Consider the following 20183-nt stretch of genomic DNA (forward strand, 5'->3'; position numbering starts at 1 on the left):
GCTGCAGCTGCTCTGAGTTTTCATGAAATATGTTTTCATTTAATTTGCTATTAACACCTTTAGGTCTGTCATGAGAGAAACTCATAAAGACTAATCCAACGTATTCCACCGTCTGAACATGTGGAAGGAGTCGGCCTCCAACGACCAAACATCAAACAACTGAAGACTAATGAACCTCCTGAAAACAGAAGCATAAATCCTCACCACTGTTGGTTAAATCTTACATTAATCCATGACTTTTCACTGTAAATGCAGCTGTGTGAAAGTGAATGTGACCATTTTATTGACAAAATGTTGTAAAGACTAATTAAATAGATCTGATCTGCCTTAGCGGAGGTCTGTGCTCTCTGAGTGCTTGTCTAGTTTTTATTGTCCTGTTTTCAGGAATAGACATGCCATTTAAATCCATGTATCATTTGTTCATTCGTTTTTCAATTTAAAACCAAAAATCAAAAGACAAAAAAACGACTCGGTTTTTTTGTTTTTCATTTTCAAAACCAGAATGAAAAACTGGAAACGGTCTGTTTTTCCATTTCCCAATTTTGTGCTCAAATGAAAAATGGAAAAAACGGATAACGACTGTTTCATCCAATTTAGCTATTTTCAATATAGTTAAGTTGTCTGACCCGGAAGTAGTCATTACTAGGGAAAAAATAAACAAACGGAATCATGGCCGGACTGGAGGAATATTTTGCTATAATTAAGCAGCTGTTTGATTCGTACAGAAGCGTATTGCATTCACAGAAAAAAAATTTATTCGGCTCTGTTTTTCTGAATTTATTAATTCAGAAAAACAGAGCCAAATGTAATTTTTTTCAGAAAAACAGTATCTCGTTAATTTGGAAAATTCCGTTTCTTTATTTTTTCCCTAGTAATGACTACTTCCGGGTCAGACAACTTAACTATACTGAAAAGAGCAAAATCGGATGAAATGTTTGTTTTCCGTTATTTCCATTTTTCATTTGAGCACAAAATTGGGAAAAGGAAAAACAAACCGTTTTCAGTTTTTCATTCTGGTTTTGAAAATGAAAAACAAAAAAAACGAGTGGTCTTTTGTTTTTTTCATTGTTGGTTTTAAATTGAAAAATGAATGAACAAATGATACTCGGATTCATTTACTGCAACAGAAAAGGCTTTGTGTGTATTGATGTACGCCCAAACTCAGTCAAATGTGAATGCACAACGTGAATTTGTAAGAAAGTTTGGTAACACTTTACTTGAAGGTCTAGTTTCTAATGCATTAAGCGCACTTATGCATTTATAATGCATTATAAAAATCATTACAACAGTTTATGATCATGTACAACAACTTATACCAAGATTAATAAAGTATTATAAGTGTAGGCATAATGTATTATAAATTCAGCTTTCATACTGTTTTATACATCCATACCAAAGTGACAAGTGTTTGTAGGAAGAATCTCAAGCCCTGGGTGACGTAACACATTATCAATTGTATGATATTATAACACAAGTATGATGACGTATGAGCAGTATCTGCTGGCTCTAAGTAAAGTGTAAGTCAAAAATTATACATCAAAGTGTTCTTAATAACTCTTTATTTTGCAAAAACAAAACATTAAAAGAACAGAGACAGTAAGTAGAAGTGTTACATGTTGCTTTATACATAAATAAAAAATAATGAGGCAGCTCTAAATCTTTGTTAATTCAAACACATACTTTTTTTTTTTTTTTTAATAAATATGAAATCCCTAAAATAGATGGGTAGAGGGACCAGTGAAAAAACCTAACAAAAGTTCCCCACCTAAAAAAATAAATTCCTTCACATTGCTTTGGTATGGATGTATAAAACAGTATGGAAGCTGAATTTATAAATCATTATGCCTACACTTATAATACTTTATTAATCTTGGTATAAGTTGTTTTACATGATCATAAACTGTTGTGATGACTTTTATAATGCATTATAAATGCATTACATTATATTATAATGCATTATAAATGCATTATAATGTCTTATGGATGTGCGCTTAATGCATTATAAACTAGACCTTCAAGTAAAGTGTTACCGAAAGTTTCATAAACAAGCGAAAACAGGAAAGCAGAATTGGATGTGGCATAAGAAGATTCAAGAGGAAGGCTGTTTGTGTCGGAAAAAAGGAACTGGAAGGCCGGCAGTTTCAGAATGAAATGTATAGCAGCACAAGACAATAAAAAAACAAATACAATATAAAAATTATATATACTGTATATATAGGCCTACAGTGAATGGATGGAAGGAAGAAAGACATCAGATAAGAGCAGAAAAGAAAGGAGGAGGAGGAAGAAAAGGAAGTAAATGGGTGTATCCAGATTTCCAGAACTACCTCATTGTCCTGTTTGAACACCAGGCTTTAGAGGCTCATGTGTCAGAAAAACAGAACCTCCAGATAAAACTAATACATATGAGGTCACTTCTGAAGCGCAATAAAGCCTTAAATGAAAATAAAAGAAAAGTAGAACTCCAGCTGACCTCCAACGAGGAGGCAGAGAGCGGAGGTGAAGGCCAAGAATGTTATTACGATAAAGATTTTAGTCAATATTGAAAAGAAACTAAACTAAAGTCAGGTCGATGCTTCTATCCAGGTCAAGAGGTGCTTTTTGTCCAGAGTGAAAGTTGAAGAAATCAGATAGTTTTCTTTAAATTATTTGTAAAAGACAAAATGAGGTAAAAACTATATGGAGACAGAAGGAAAATGATGAAAAGGAAACAAGACTAAGACAAAATAAAAGATGGAACAAAGAAAAAAAAAAAGAAACAGACAAAAGAACCGAGATTAAAATGAATAAAAAGATGCAACAAAATCTCTGCTTTTGTGATTTAGTTCTTATTTTACTGTTTAGTTTGATTTAAGGCAGTAAAAGTCAGTATTTGCTGTTATTATTCAACTAGATAAAGAATAAAATCTGCTTAAATGTCCTGACAAACACTTCCCATGTAATAAAACATTTCAGAAATAACGTTGTAGAATATTCACATCTGTTATAATGGAAATTTTAGTAAAACAACAAAACCCTGGGACAAAATATATAAAGAAGAAATGGGAAAAGAAGGAAATTCTACGTAGATTTGGGAAAAAATTTACCAACTCCAACTGTCCTCAACATGGATTAAACCAATGGTAGAAGATTTGTTGGAAAAATCTTATAACATTTTCCATTAAACCTCTGCAGAACAGAAAAGACCCCAGGGTATAATAAAGCTGATCACTGTCATATCTACTGGAACTGTCAGGTCTGCAAAAACTATTGGAAGGAGATTCACAAACATCAACAATGTATTTAGAGCAAATATTTCATTCATATGTGAAACTTTGCATGTGGGTGATATAGTGTTTAAAAACAGGTAAGATTAGTAATGACAAGAAATGACTAAATATACTATTGGCAGCAAGTAAATAAAACATTACATGAATATGATTAAAAGTAGACCCCACCCCCCCACCCCCCCACATCAAGGAATGGTTGGACATTATATATGACATCTACATCATGAGTGAAATTTTTTATTTATTTATTTATTTTTTTACAGAATTTTGATTAAATGGACTAAGTAAAAAAAGTACCATCTGAATTCATTTGAGAGTATAATTTTTATTATTATTAACCCTTTCATGCATAAATTATGAGAACCTTAGTAAAGACTTTTTTTCTTGAGTGTTTTTATTCCTCCTTAGACATGAAAAAAAACAATGCAATCAATTTTTTTTTTCATGGAGTTACAAAAATGTCCATGCATTTAATTTTTGAGGTAAAGAAACGTGTGTTTAAAACCCAATATCAGAAAGTACAGACGAGGATTAGGGCCACTGGAAAAAAAAAAAAAAATTAAAATAAGGTCCAGTATATGTATATTCTTTATTATTATTATTATTATTATTATTATTATTATTATTATTATTATTATTATTATTATTATTTTATTTTATTTTATTTATTTATTTATTTTTTTTAAGTCAGAATTCTGAGTGTTAACTCAGAATTCTGAGGAAAAAAGTCAGAATGCTGATGTTTTCTCCCATTTTAACATATTCTAATGCTAATTATTACTCACTTCATGGAGATAACATGCAAAAAAACCTTTGTGTCTAACAAAAAAAACAAGTGATTTCCACTCAAACATGTTAGTGCAGATCAGTTTTCTCAAGAACAGCAAAGGTACAATAATGGTCTGAATGTCAGTGTATTATGGGATGGTGCATAAGCGTCAGCTGTGTTGGCTGAAATGGAACTAAAACAACAAAACCTGTGAATATACAAGAGAACAGCTGGAAAAGAACTGTCCACTGTAGTGACCAGTATGCATGAAAGGGTTAATATTTTTTTACTTGGATGTATTTTCATTACTCATGTATATATTCATTTGTCTTTTGAGGTATCACCACCCCTCCCTCATAGTTCTGTTGCGCAAATGTTATTAACCCTTTCATGCATAGTGGTCACTACAGTGGACAGTTACTCTACAGTTTTACTCTTGTATATTCATGGGTTTTGTTGTTTTAGTTCCATATCAACCAACACTGTGGACACTTTTGCATCATCTCATAAACTGCAATTCATACCATTACTGTAACTTTGCTGTTGTTGGTTGGTTCTTGAGTGGAAATCAATTGTTAATATTTACTTTTTGCATATTATCTCCATGAAGTGAGTAATAACTACTATTAGAATATGTTAAAATGTGAGAAAAGATCAGATTAGCTGCATTAAACATGGTTTCATTTCACTGTTTTTTTATATCACTTTACGACATTGGGTTTTAAATACATGTTTTTTTGCTTCAAGAAAAAAATTCATGGTGTAGCTGAGTGGACAGTTTTGTAACTCCATGAAAAACAGGTTGATTTAAAAAAAAAAAAAATCAGTCACATTGTTTTTTTTTTTCATGCCTAAAGAGGAATAAAAACACTCAGGAAAAAAAATCTTGATTAAGGTTCTCATAATTCATGCATGAAAGGGTTAATATGTAAAAATATGAGTAAGGGTCCCGACATTAATTGGCCTTAACAGAGCCTTCAAGGTCAGTCAAGGTCAAAGGTCATGGCACCAAATGTGACTTCCTATCTATGGCCAATAGTAATTATATCAATATTTTCAACTGTTGAAGTTTTAGCACTTTAAAATATGTTCCATTATAAACCAATGGGGATTTTTAGATTTTAAAAATTCATAAAAAATTCACACATCAATATTTCCCAATTCTTTGAACATACTTGGTAGACCTGACCCCAAAAATGATCCACAACAAATATAGAATCATTCAGACAGACAATTTTGGAGAAGATTCTAGAAAAAAATGCTTATGGATGGATGGATGGATGGATGGACGCCAACTGATACCAATAGTCCATCGAACCCATCGGACCCACTGGACTAAAAACACCGGAAAATTATCTTGTAAATGCTTTTACAGAAAATTATGTGAGTGTATTTATATTGTTTTTTCAAATAACAAGAGAATTTCAAAAAAAAACAAAACAAAAATCCCTGGAGTGTCTCATGAGTGTTTTTGCTGACTGAAACCCCCCCCCCCCCCAATCATTCATGTTTTCAGACCCGTCATCAGGGAGGGGACATGTGGGACAGACACGGTGGTCTTACCTGTCTCACAGTGACGTCCAGTAAACCCTGAAGGACAGACACAGGTGTTTGGAGACACACAGGTTCCTCCACTCCTACATCCTTCCTCACAGAAAGCTGCAGAAAACACAAACATAGACAGGTTTGAATGAGTAAAACTAAACACGATTTATTCTTCAGTTCAGTAAACGTTAAAATACCACTGTTCACATGACTGCAGCTACTAAAACGAAAATATCTGATCAGTATTTTCATGTATATTTACGTGAACTGCCTGTACTCTGGTTCACCTTTAGCTCCTCCTCAGACATTTATGGACATTATTCTGTTTTTCTTTGGGATCGTTTTGTCTGTTTCAGTTTTTGGCATAAAATTTAGCAACGATTTTTCTGTTTAGTTGTATTTTTGAAATCTGGTGAATTTTACTCTTACATGTGTTTATACTCCCACGATGCATTGGGCACCCTTTTGTGGCAAAAATGTACACGTGCAAAAAACTGCTATAAAATCATCAATTTTTTTTTTTTTTTTCATAAATCTCTTAAAACCTTTCAGCCCTGTTCAAAACTACCAAACATTCAACAATTTTCAGGATTTTAACCCTTTAAATGTAAATTCAATTATTTGAATTATTGATTAATTATAACTGAATAATAATAAGGAATAACTGAAAAATAATTAAACTGGCATTGTTTGGTTTTACCAAAATTTAGTCAGTTTTAATTACCTTTTAGTTTAGTTTTATTACCTTTTTACTAGTTTTCCCACCTTTTAGTCAATTTAAACCATCAAATAGTTTGATTTTATGATCTTTTAGACTTGTTTTACCTGAATTAAGTCAGTTTTAATTACCTTATAATTTAGTTTTATTATTTTTTTTACTAGTTTTGCCAACTTTTAGTCTTTAAACCATCAAATAGTTTGATTTTATGATCTTTTAGACTTGTTTTACCTGAATTAAATCAGTTTTAATTACCTTATAGTTTAGTTTTATCGTTTTTACAAGTCTTCCCAACTTGTAGTCTATTAAAACCATCAAATAGTTTAATTTTATGATCTTTTAGACTTCTTTTACGTAAAATTAAGTAAGTTTTAATTACCTTATAGTTTAGTTTTATTATCGTTTTTAATATTTTTCCCAACTTTTAGTCTTTAAACCATCAAATAGTTTGATTTTATGATCTTTTAAACTTGTTTTATCTGAATTAAATCAGTTTTAATTACCTTATAGTTTAGTTTTATTATCGTTTTTACTAGTTTTCCCAACTTTTAGTCTTTAAACCATCAAATAGTTTGATTTTATGATCTTTTAAACTTGTTTTACCTGAATTAAGTCAGTTTTAATTACCTTATAGTTTGTTTTATTATCGTTTTTACTAGTTTTCCCAACTTTTAGTCTATTAAAACCATCAAATAGTTTGGTTTTATGGTCTTTTAGACTTGTTTTACCTAAATTCAGTCCGTTTTAACCACCTTTTAGTTTAGTTTTATTAACTTTTCACCAGTTTAACCAACCTTTAGTCTATTTAAACCATCAAATACTTTGGTTTTACAATCTTTTAGAGTTGTTTTACCCAAATTGAGTCAGTTTTAATTACCTTTTAATTTAGTTTTATTATCTTTTTACAAGTTTCCCCAACTTTTAGTCTATTTAATCCATCAAATACTTTGGTTTTACAATCTTTTAGAGTTATTTTACCTAAATTTAGTTTCATATAAACCACCTTTTAGCTTAGTTTTATTGTCTTTTAGACCAGTTTTTACCTATTTTTAATCTATTTAAACAATCTCTTAACTTGGTTTGACTGTACTTTAGTTTACTTTAGATGTACTTCTGGAAAAGGGCCGATCTGAAATCATCAGTTTCCATTAAAACACAATTTAATCTTTATATTCTCAACAAACTGATGGTTGTTTAATAAATGAGAAGCTCCTCACTGCATCCGTTAAAGGGTTAAAAAACTGAAACATATTCATCACTGCAGGAATTATCCAATAGAAGGATCTAAAATATTTGCTCAGTTAAATCAAGGGTGTGCACTTTATTTTCTAAAATCTGTACGTATTGTTAGGTTTAGGATTCTTAGTTCCACACGTCTGTAAGGAATTACTGTCATTTTTATGGGTAGAAGAAATCAATTAAAACTACATTTAATGGCAAAACTTCAGTAACTGTATTAAAAAACGAACACTTAATTACAAAAAAAAAATCCAATAGAGTTAAATATAATGAATTCAGCTGATTCTCGAACTGTATTTGTTCTCAGTGAAAATCCAATCCTCTCTCTACTTCCACATTCAGCTCTCGCAGTTCAATTTCTGTTGATAAATGTAGTAAAATTAGGCTGTTAAACTCCACCACTGTGTTTGGGAAGCATTCTGAGGTGTAAACCGATTCCCCCGACAGCGTCTAAAAGCACCAGGAGAATTACACCTTTTTTTTTTTTTTTCTCCTGGCTGTAAATGCTGCGAGTGTCATGGAAAAACTTGATAAAATATCATCATAAGATCTGAAATGACAATGTTGTGCACCTAAAAGAGGTACTTGAGGAGGGATCAGTGTGGTTTTATTACAGACATCAGACCTAAAGTGGAAGCTGTCCTCCTCAGGCTCACGCCGCTTTATTGAAAGTGTGTGATTTTAGAATTCGTCTTGCTACAGCTTATCATCTGGAGGACAGCTATTCGATGCAGCTGTAAATATATCAGGTTTAAAGGGTGGTAGTAAAAACATGGCGCTGGTACAAGCCAAGACCAGCACACTCTGGTCCAACAGTGTTTATGAAGCATCTGAGTTCCAAATGAGCTGCTTGGACCTTAGACCTGATTTAATCTGATAAAAAACAAACAAACTGTAGAATCAGTTACAGTAAAGATGGAAGGAAAAATGACACCAAATGTGCTACTCAATGGACAATATATATATATATATATATATATATATATATATATATATATATATATATATATATATATATATATATATAAATAAAAAACTATGTCCAACAAGTAAATGAACAAAATAAGAATGTGCATTATAGCTCCAAACTCCCACAGCCCTTGAATGCCCCATCAAAGGTAAGTCAACCCCATAGACCCCTGTTAAAATGTCCAAATTTACAGCAGAAATAAACATCTACAGGTTTTAGCCTCAACCTTTGGGTCATCTGGAATTCAAATGGGGTCACCTAAAATTTCTAGGAATTGATAAAAATGAAAAAAGACTAATACAAAATATTTGTTAATGATTCGATATATATTTCATTATAATTAAAACACCACACACTTTTCCTAATAAAAATCAAGTTCAAATAAAATGCAGGATATAATTTCTAAGAGGGCTGATCATGTGATCAGACAAGAAATCTTACCAAGATAATTTTCACTTGTTCCATCGGCAGATTTTTTTTGCTTGAATTAAGCAAAAAAAAAAAATCTTGAATTAAGAAAAAAAATAAAAAAAAATCTGCTAATGGAACAAGTGAAAATTATCTTGCTGAGCTTTCTTGAAATAAGATTTTCCAGATCTATCATCTAAAAATAAGTTCTTATATCTCACTGAAAAGTTACTCTTTAGGTGATTATGTCTTATGTGATTATGTGATTAAGTGTGATGAGATATTTTGACTAGAAATGAGAAGAATAGACTTGGTAAGATTTAGATTTTTGCAGTGTCCAATCTATCCTTTAAAAAAAAAAAAGAGAATAACACAAACAACTGTGAAAAAACTGAAATTTATTCAGAAAAATTACAGCAATTTTAACTATATTCTGCCTCAGTTTATCATTTACACATGTACATTACAACTTAAACATCACAATGGATCTACAAATACACTAAACATTCAGTAACAGGCAGAATATTGTTAAAACTGCACTTAAGACATTTCAGGTTGTTCATATTTGTTCAGGTTATTCACATTTTTTGTGAAAAGATACTTTGTAAATGTGAACATTTTCATGTAATTATACTTTTTTACATTAAAACAAAGAGAAGAATGTGTAGTTGTCATTTTTTTAATAGGTTATTATGACTATTTTACTGGTCTGATCCACTTAAGATCATATCGGTCTGTATGTGGAACCTGAACTAAAATGACTTTGACATCCCTGATCTACATCCTACTAACGACCTCCACGAAAACAAAAAGAAGAAATGAACCGACGTCGAGAATCAGAGTCAGAGTCAGTCGGTGCTTAAAGCGAGGAGAATTCAACCGAAAAGAGGGCAGACTTAATTGAGCAAGTTCATTAAGGAGAAATTACTTGAGTATTTCTAAGCTTAATTAATGACATGATTTGAAAGATGAGCCTTAATGGGCTGAAAAATCTATTTATAGTCACGTACACGGTGGCGGCGGCGTGACGGTAAAATGTGCATATGTAGCGTCTTATCTCCATTTGGTTTATGAATCTGAAGAAACACCATTTGTTTGTGTAAATGATGACCCGGCTGTCTGGGAAAAAAGAGCTAAATACACAAACCAGTGCATAAGTGTAATAAATAACAGTGCAGTCTCATGCCAGAAGCTATTAGAGCTATTAATTTGACTGGTTCCACTACTTAAGAAGTTCTATCAGACCCTCATTAGGAGCCCGATTGCCTCTGTACTAATAAACCTCACACTTAAAAATTAATTACACTTATATTGACTCAATCTATCTCCAGCTCTAATTATCATTTCACCACCATCAGCATAATGCAGCCTGCCTGTCCGACTAATGACTGCCAAAGATGAGGGCTTTAACTCTTTACAACCTAACGCGTCAGCGCTGACACACTCTGTGCATATGCAGTTTGGACAGCTGTAACTCTGTCACTGTTTGTCCAGTTGGAAACATTCCAACTGTTTCTGGAACCTGAGACGTTGTACTTTATAGGCTTTATTGGGTCATTACGGTAATTTCACTCACACTTGTACGACGGCGGATTAGGGCCACATAAGAAAATAAAAACGTTTGTCACTACGAGAATAAAGTCGTAATATTTAAGATAAGATAAGATATTCCTTTATTGATCCCACAGTGGGGAAATTCACAATGTTATCAGCAGCAAACACATACGATACATACAAGCATACACATACGCATAAAACAAAGTCGTATAAATTTGAATAAAAAAAATAATAAATTTGAAAAAAAAAAAAAAAAGGGTTTTGAGTTTCAAGAGTAAACTCATAATATAATAAGAATAAAGTCGTACCTACTCATCGAATAATGGAGAACTTGGAACATTTTGTGAAGTTGTACTTTCATTTGGGGTTTATGCACCAAGGCCAAATACTGAGTCTATCTCCCCATAAACACATTATCATTAGTTGAAGGACTCTGAAGCGAGTTTGCACACATTTAGGTTTGCTTCGTCGTAAGAACCGAACTGATTTGGAGCAAATTGCCTCTTTTGTGGAGGAGAAACTGATGAAGTGGTTGGCTGCTATCGGTGGTTCCACCAGAGAGATACAGGGGTTGGACAAAATAATGGAAACACCTTAAAAAATCAACAAAATATAATTTAATATGGTGTAGGTCCGCCTTTTGCGGCAATTACAGCCTCAGTTCTCCAAGGTATTGATTCATACAACTTGTGAATTGTTTCCAAAGGAATTTTAAGCCATTCTTCAGTTAGAATACCCTCCAACTCTTTTAGAGATGATGGCGGTGGAAATCGACGTCTTACTTGAATCTCTAAAACTGACCATAAATGCTCAATAATGTTGAGGTCTGGGGACTGTGCCGGCCATACGAGATGCTCAACTTCATTAGAATGTTCCTCATGCCATTCTTTAACAATTCTAGCTATATGGATTGGGGCATTATCATCTTGAGGTGAAGGTGTTTCCATTACTTGTCCAACCCCTGTATACAGAGAGGGTTTGATGTTTCTGAAGAAACTGTGAGGATTCTAGTCTGAGTTTTTGAGTCCAACAGAAGTGAAAGTTGTTGCTTCGCTTGTTGAGTTTGCTGTAAAACCAGAAACTCTGTCAAAATTTCAAAATATTACGGCTTTAATCTCATAAAAGTACGACTTCATTCTCGTTATATTATGACTTTATTCTCGAAATATTATTCTCGTAGTGACAAGAGTTTTTATTTTCTTACGTGGCCTAATACACCGTCGTACGTCTGTATTAGAAGCTGGAGAAGAAGTCTGATAATCTTTTTATTAGGACACATTTTCAGTATACGTATCCTCTCAGCACAGGTAAAAGCATATGTCCAATTTTACAGTTTTCCAAAAAAAAAAAACAACTAAGAGCAAACACAAAATTTAACTAAAAAAAAAAAAAAGGAGAAAAGTAGCACCCCCTTACCCACCCCCCACCCACCATGGTCCACATTCACTTAATTACGAGTGTTATAGTTATTGTATTCTGTTATGTTTTCTATAGATGTTTTATAAAAGTAAGAGAGGAAAGGCTTCCATGTAATGAAACATTTCACAGTTGATCCTCTGAGAGAAAATTTGATCTTTTCTAGTTTCAAGAAAGACATTACGTCTGTTATCCAGGCGTGTTCCACTGGAAGTTTAGAGAAGTTTTAGCAGAATTATAACATGCAGTAAATGTAAATGACAGCTAGTACACTGGAAAAATGGACAAAAGGACTCACTCACAGCATATTTTCTAACCATTTTATCATTAAAACAAGTGATGCCAGGCACAACAAACCCCACCTCTTGCACGTATTTTCCCATGATAAGTAAATAGGAAGAATTTTTTTTTTTTTTTAATCATAAAAAAGTTGAACTTTGACCTACCTTTCCCAAAATGTAATGACATCTATTCTGGGTCACTGACAATCTATAGATCCAATTTGGTATGAATTCAACCAATAGTTTTGCTGCTAGAGTGTCATACATAAAATATAAAATTTCCAATATTTCCAATTTCCCCCTTTCTAAAATTCCTATACTTTCTACCTGTAAATGTTTCATTATGTCTTCTAATAACGTCGAATGGGCCAAATAGGGTTGTTTCCATTTTAACAGAATGAGTCTACATGCTAGTCACATCAAAAAATGTATCATATTATTTACACATGTATATATATATATATATATATATATATATATATATATATATATTATAAATTACCTGTCTCACATTAACTGTGTTAAATCTTTCAATCTTTTATAAAAAGTACTGGCAAACAAATCAAAGCGGTGGTTAGCTGGTGTTTTCAAAATATATGATAAAGTATTACTTTATCATTCTGATGATTATTTTCCCCCAATGTTTGATTAATTTATTCATTTTCTTCATTATTCTCTTCATGTTTTTCATTATTTTACTCATTTTTTTCTCTTCAATTTCTTAATTTTATTGATAATCTCCCTCATTTTGTCCATTATTGTGTTCATTTTTGTTCATTTTGTTTATTATTTAGTATTTTTTGGTTTATTTTCTAAGTTCTTACATTAAGTAAATCTAATTACCATTTCATGATACACTTTGGTTGAATGACTGGAAAATGAGAACTGTGTGAGTTTCTTTTTAACTGTGACATTTAAGTTCATTTCCATTACTTGCAATTACACAGCGGTGTATTGTAGTTTTACTCATCTTTTAAAGGATGATTCTGGGTTGTTCTAGTTGCTCACAGCATCAGGATGGTTTACTTCACACTTTAGACATTTACTTGAGATGAAAAGTGAGGGAGCAATTATTTCCTTTCTGGTCAAATTCATAGTGAGAGCAGAATAACAGTGTGATGTTATAAAAAACGCACCAGACCACAGAGGAAGTTGACTTTACAAAGATAACGGGGACGGCTGTGTGGCATTTCATTCTCCTATAGTTGTTGAAATGGATGCGTTCTTCTTCCCTGACAGATTCCTCCCTGTGTGATTGTTGACGGTCGCTGCTGTTTGGAAGCTTTAGAGAAAGGATTCTGAAACCCTGCAAACAAAACCTGTGGTTCAGACCTGATGCTATATGACGCCCTCCCACTCAGTTGTTGCTGGAAATACCTGAACCTGCCATAAACTGTCAAACCGGCCAAAATGTGTTGACCCTTTGCACGTTATGTCATGCTCTGTTCGCTCTGCAAACGAGCGCCATGACGGATGGCGGAAGTGCTGGACTGCACACTGGACGGCAAATCGGCTAATATCGAATTTGATTTGAATGTTCTCGTTTTTGTTCGTTTTTAACCCTGCTTTACACGTACAGCGGTCACACACAACAGTTCCATCCTTCTTCACAGACACCCATGGTTTCAGCTGGGTTATAGACAGAGCCTGAATCTGATGGACCTGATATTACAGATAGAACAGGCTCTGTTTGTGTCCATAGCATATTAGCACCACCAAACGCTAGCTAAATGGTAGACTGGGTTAACTACTATGAGCCACTCTGTTCCAGTGGCTGTCATAAGTAGCTTTCAATATTAGCTCTGTTGTAGTGGCTGCCTTTTTTTTTTTTTTTTTTACCAGCTACACTATATTATATGAAATACTGTTATTGTCATTATGCTGTGCCATATGTTCTAGTGGTGGACCTGCACATATTACTGTGTGTAGCAGTGGCGATTTCTCATAGACTGCAAGGGAAGCCCGGCTTCCCCTAAAATTACAAAAATTAAATGGTCAAATATGTTCGGTTGTGTTGACATTTCATTGACTACAAATGTGTTAGAACACGTTCATCTCACAGACGAGTTCGTTCAGAATCAGCTTTGTCACAAATCAACAGACTCGATGTTGTTCACTTCTCATACATTCCTGTTGCGCTGTTTTCTCATACGATCTCTGCTCAGTGCATTTGCCCATAGAAGCTCGGCGTCCATGCACTTCTGTGGGACTGAGTGGAACAGTTTTTTTCATTGCCTCAAAACTGGACGGTAATTGGATAAATGCCACAATGTTGTCCCGCCCCTGGACGCTTGGCATCTCTGGGGGTGAATGAAGCTGTGGGCGGAGCTCAGCTGGGCTGGATGCTGGGCTTCCACGTGCTGATTGGAGGATCAGTCGAAAGGCTGAATCCCATTTGATTGACAGCTATTTTCAGATCTACTCCTTCACTGACACAGTTCAGTTTAATACTGTCGCACATTCTGCAGTGAAATCGAGAGAGAAACCACTACGAAATGACTTGTTCATTTCTTGCACTGTAAATAAAACACACTGTATTTCCTTGTTTCAATTTAACATAATTTCAACGTTTTCTTCTTTACTTGGTACAATAAGGTCATTGACCATTTTCTTAAAAAGGAACGGAGGGACGAATTTATGTTTAAATAACTTGACTTTTTTTTTTTTTTTATGTAAGCTGACAATGAGCTTCCCCTCTCTGAAAGGGGTTGGCCCCTGAACTGAACTGAGTTTGACACCCCTGGTATAATCTGGTCTTTCATTCACCCTCCTCCTGCTCTCATCATCACCTCATCTCTCGGACCCCTTCTGCTGCCCTGCTTCATTGTCGTCCCTGTGACCTCCTGCTAAACTGAGCCTGTTGCTGACTCGTGACTTCTGCAGACATGCTTATAGCCACAGATTTGCTATTTGAGTTTCCATTACGGGCCCAGATTGCTTTTCCGGTGGGTGGTGAGAATGGAATCATTCCACTCCGTGCCGTGGATAACAGCCACATTCACGGTCGTTGGGTGTCCAAGGATCCGTCTCTGAATTAAGAGAAGCAGAATGTCGGAGGAGGCCAGTGAATGCTGCACAAATTCAAGGCGGTATGGGATGAGAAAGTCCATGTAATTTACAGCAAATCAGAAATGAGGTAATTATTAGCATTGGGTTGAATTCAGGACAGTCGTGATGTTGGATGGCAGAGTTATGTTCATTATTCTATTCATTTTTTTTTTTGTTTAATTTCTTAATTTTGCTGATTATCTTTTATCTTTTCAATCAATCCAATCCACTTTATTTATATAGCACATTTAAACAACAAGAACGTTTCCAAAGTGCTGCACAGAATCGTAAAAACAATGAAACAATTAAAAGAAATACACTAAAAACAATAAATAAGTACATAAAACTACAACAATGCTATAAATATAACAATAAAATCAAATAGTTAAATGTAATAAAATAAATAAAAGACACAGAAGACCACACAACTCACAAGGAATTCAAAGCCAGAGAATAAAAGTGAGTCTTAAGACAAGACTTAACCTCCTAAGACCCACTGTCCACAAAAAAAAAAAAAGAAAAGAAAACTCTCCACCACAAAGGACATAAAATTTTTAAAAACTGCTTCTGAAAAAACTGTTGCATCATGATGTTTCCAATATAGGCACTTATTTAATAAAAAACAAAAACGCTTGTACTTTGCTGACATTTCCTGGGTCTTGGGAGGTTCAAACACTCCACTGTGGGGGCTGTTCGGACATGGGGGGGGGGGGGCAGGACATTCCAGAGTTTGGAACATTATATCCATTATTGTGTTTATTTGGGTTTATTTTATTTATTAATTCTATTTTTTTTTTTTATTTTGTAAATGCTTAGATGAAATAAAATAAACCAAATTGCCATTTCATGATAAAAAAAAAAAAAAAAAAAGTCCATGTAATTTGTGACTGAACAGACATGAGGTAATAATTAGCATTGTCTTGAATTTAGAAATCATGAAGACTGTATGGAAAGAAAATTGCAAAAAGAAAAATGCCCATTAACATCTCGTCGCATGTTAATTGTGCTAGTTTTTAATTGTCAAAGCTTTAAAAATGACAACATTTACAAATAAAGCTACAGAAACAGTAGAAATCGTGTTTCTGTTGCTATTTTTAGTTATTTGGCATTAAAACGTCCTACTATGGATCTGTAAATTCACTTTGCTTAATTTTCTAATTTGTTTTCCGATTTTCAGTTTAACTTGATGTCGTGAAAAAACTGTCTGTTCTTCAGAGAAAAACAACGGCTCGTGTTCGCCGTAATGAACGAACGACAGCAGGATTAAACACAGATAAAGTTCAGCCTCAACCTGTGAGAAAACGCTGAGCGGGCCACAATCGAGCTGAGAGTGAATTCAAAGCAGGTCTTTTCCTCATACAAATGCCTCATTTTGTTATGCACGGGGGCCGAGGAGCCGCTCTTTGTTGGACATTTACCGAACATCACCGATATTGGCTGCACTTACGAGACAATAAAGAGTCAGAACAGGAGGATTAAAGACGAATTAAGGATGATTTTTACTGCCGTGATGTATCTGCAGTGGGTTCAAAGGGCGGTCGATTAACACCAGCGACATGACCGTTAATTCTCCAGGTGTTTCTGGAGATTTCTGGCTTCGGAGAAAACCTGAACATACATAATTAATGTTAAAGATGGTTCCAGACGCTCATGAGTTTCTTTCAATTAGCTGATTCATGTTAATTAAGAAACATACAGTAGTGTGTAGAAGTCCAGCTGTAGGTTTGTAGGTTTAGTGAAGTCCTAATGTCCGCACAGATGCATTTGTCTCTGTGTTTAAGTCCAATCTGGATATTTTCCTACACGATACTCAAGCAAATTTTATCTTCTGCACTTCTGAACTTCTGTCAGTCAGTATTCTCTAAAATATCGTGGACCACATTTTTAGAGTAATCCACAACCTGAACTTCAATCAACATCTGTTTTATTATTATTTAAAAAGCATCTGAAAAGGACTCTAATTTATGAAAAAAGGTAAGGCTGTAGTATATCATTTGATTTGTATTTCTATTGTTTTTACTTTAGATTATTATTTCACTTATATTGTATTTTTAATTCTTTTTTTTTTTTTTTTTTTCTCTCCCTGTGCATTGTTTATGTCCGGGGAGGTATTTACATAAGCCTTTATTGGCTTCTATCCTCTCCTGCACAATGGTGTTACTTGGATGAAAGTTGTTTTTTAAATTTTTATCTTGCTGTTTATGATGTGCAAATAAAATAAAATAAATAAATAAAAATATACAGTCGCATATTCAGACTTATACAGGGTGGGGAAGCAAAATTTACAATATTTTGAGGCAGGGATTGAAAGACAGTGTATGACCAATTAGTTTGTTGAAAGTCATGAGAATTTATTTGCCACAAGAAAATTGACATAATAGAAAATGTTTTTATTCTATGTGTCCTCCTTCTTTCTCAATAACTGCCTTCACACGCTTCCTGAAACTTGCGAAAGTGTTCCTCAAATATTTGGGTGACAACTTCTCCCATTCTTCTTTAATAGTATCTTCCAGACTTTCTCGTAATAGTTTTGCTCATAGTCATTCTCTTCTTTCCATTATAAACAGTCTTTATGGACACTCCAACTATTTTTGAAATCTCCTTTGGTGTGACGAGTGCATTCAGCAAATCACACACTCTTTGATGTTTGCTTTCCTGATTACTCATATGGGCAAAAGTTTCTGAAAAGGTATGGATAATAGTGTTAGGTATGATTATGACATCAATATATGTTTGGTTTCAAAACAATTGACGTAGTGCCTGCTGAGAAAAAACAACTAAATGTTCAGTGTAAATTTTGCTTCCCCACCCTGTAGATTACAGTAGATGTACAAATACACAAAAAATTGAGTAAGTTCTCAAATATACAGTATAATTGTACAAAACTACAATTGTTTAAGTTCAACTGACCCCTTCTGGTTGTTTCCATTTCCATTCATTTGTCAGTTCCACATGCCTGTTACTACAGGTTTAGTGTATTTGCAGATCCACTGTGATCTGTAAGTTATAATGAACAGTTGCAGAAAAAATTATTAAACCATCAAAAGTCATCAGAAACAATGGTTATGCTATGCAGCACTAACTCCTGTGTGTATCATGTGACTAAAACAGACAGAAAAGAAAAATGGAATGTCTAAAAGCACTGTTTTTGCCAGTACAATGACATAGATATTGATGTAAGAACTGAAGTGATTTTGGTTATTATCAAGAAAACATGGAAAATTCAGTACTTTTTTTTTTACCAGGTAAAATCAGTTGAGAACAGCTTCTCGTTTACAATGACGTGCTTTGTGGGAAGCGAAGTTCCACGCACCCGCTTTCGCTTGGTCGACATGTTACTGCGGCTCCATGGAGCTCTGTTTCCCACAATGCATGTCGCGACAAATTTCTGAAAATGCCCGAGTGACCGATGGGTTCTGTTTGTAAACAAATGGATTGTTTATGGTGGGGTACACTTCAAAATTGTTCACCGTGAGTGAAGAGATTCAGGTGTGTGATCACAGAAAGACTTAGGGATTTGTGATTCTTAGGCTATGACTCAGGTTTTACAGATTTGATGAAAAATTGGTGCCGAAAGTCATATGCAGCTTTAAAGAACTGCAGATAATAAATCTCTGTAGAATAATATCTGCCTTTAATGTTTTTTTGACACATTAATTAGACCAGTGGTTCCCAACCTTTTTTGACTCGTGACCCCCATTTTAACATCACAAATTTCTGGTGACCCCAGATATTCAAAACAGAGACTTTTTTTTTTTTTTTTTGCTAAAATTAATTTGTTTTGATCATATAATAGTTTGCTTTACTATGTTGCAAATAAATGTTAATTTTAGACAATATTTAGGCTATATAATGTATATTATTATGGATGGAGGCAGAAAAGCCAGGTGTAGATTACTGCACAAAGTGAGAATTTGATTTTCCTTGGTCAGGATATGTACAGTCAGTCCAGCTTGGATTTACAAGACTGACAATTAATACTGAACAAACAAGAACTCAAACTATGAATTATGAAAGAGCTGCAGCATCTGAAACTGACCACAATGAACATTTGACAGATAAACAGTACCACAGTGCTTCACTGGTCGCTTTTCCATTGACGCTCAAATTGTGCAAATATAACTTGTGCATAAAAATTTACCTAATGGAAAAATGATAATTTCACCAAAAGTCTCATTTTTCGATTAAAAATGTTTGCGCTGGCAACAGGTGGTTTTTCAGGTGTAACGCAAATAGTATATAACGCAAAACTGCAATGCAAAGACCTTTTTTCCGCAACTAGAGTCAGGTGAATTAAAAAAAATAGGACCAATGGCCCTGTAACTTACCGGCCCAATTAAAAGCTTTGGGAAATGTATCCAGATGCCATTTATTATCACCCAGTTCTGTGTATTTATTATATCACAGAAATAGCCCATGTTTTGATCATATTCCAATCAGATGTGTAAAAAATTCAAATTCCAACTTGATATCATTGATACTTACTGATTTATTGTATCAATCCACTTTCTATCTGTTATAATGGGAAAGTTTTTCAAAGTCGCACCAAATCCAGAATCAGATCCAGATCGAAATAATTTCAATACCTTGTGTTGACATCATCATACAGAAGCTGTATACCAAGTTTGAAGTCAATCAGAACTGGAGTTTCACAGAAGAAGACGATTGAAATTTTTTCCCCATAAGAACCCATGTTAAATTTTCCATAAGTTCCTGGATCCAGAAGAAGATCCTGATCAGCATGTGGACATTATGTTTTGGTCATCTGCCCATCAGGGCTGGACTGTAGGAATTTAGTCTGGATATCATTTATATTTACTGAGTTATTGCATCGATCCACTTCCTATCTGTTATAATGGGGAAATTTTTCAAAGTCGCACCAAATCCAGAATCAGATCCGGATCCAAATAATTTCACTAACTTTTGTTGACATCATCATAAAGAAGCTGTATACCAAGTTTGA

At 33.9% G+C, this 20183-nt stretch overlaps 1 protein-coding gene across 1 annotated transcript in view; it reads right to left on the minus strand.

Moving 5' to 3' along the window:
- The window catches only part of LOC115414140 (protein kinase C-binding protein NELL1-like), an 806279-nt gene that overhangs the window by 85988 nt on the left and 700108 nt on the right, over positions 1–20183 (minus strand). Inside the window, exon 15 of the mRNA XM_030127358.1 lies at positions 5602–5697. Coding sequence (XP_029983218.1) covers positions 5602–5697 — 96 coding nt within the window. The remainder of the gene's footprint in view (positions 1–5601; positions 5698–20183) is intronic.

The sequence above is a fragment of the Sphaeramia orbicularis genome, chromosome 3 (assembly GCF_902148855.1).
Source record: "Sphaeramia orbicularis chromosome 3, fSphaOr1.1, whole genome shotgun sequence".
NCBI classification, from domain to species: Eukaryota; Metazoa; Chordata; class Actinopteri; order Kurtiformes; family Apogonidae; genus Sphaeramia; species Sphaeramia orbicularis.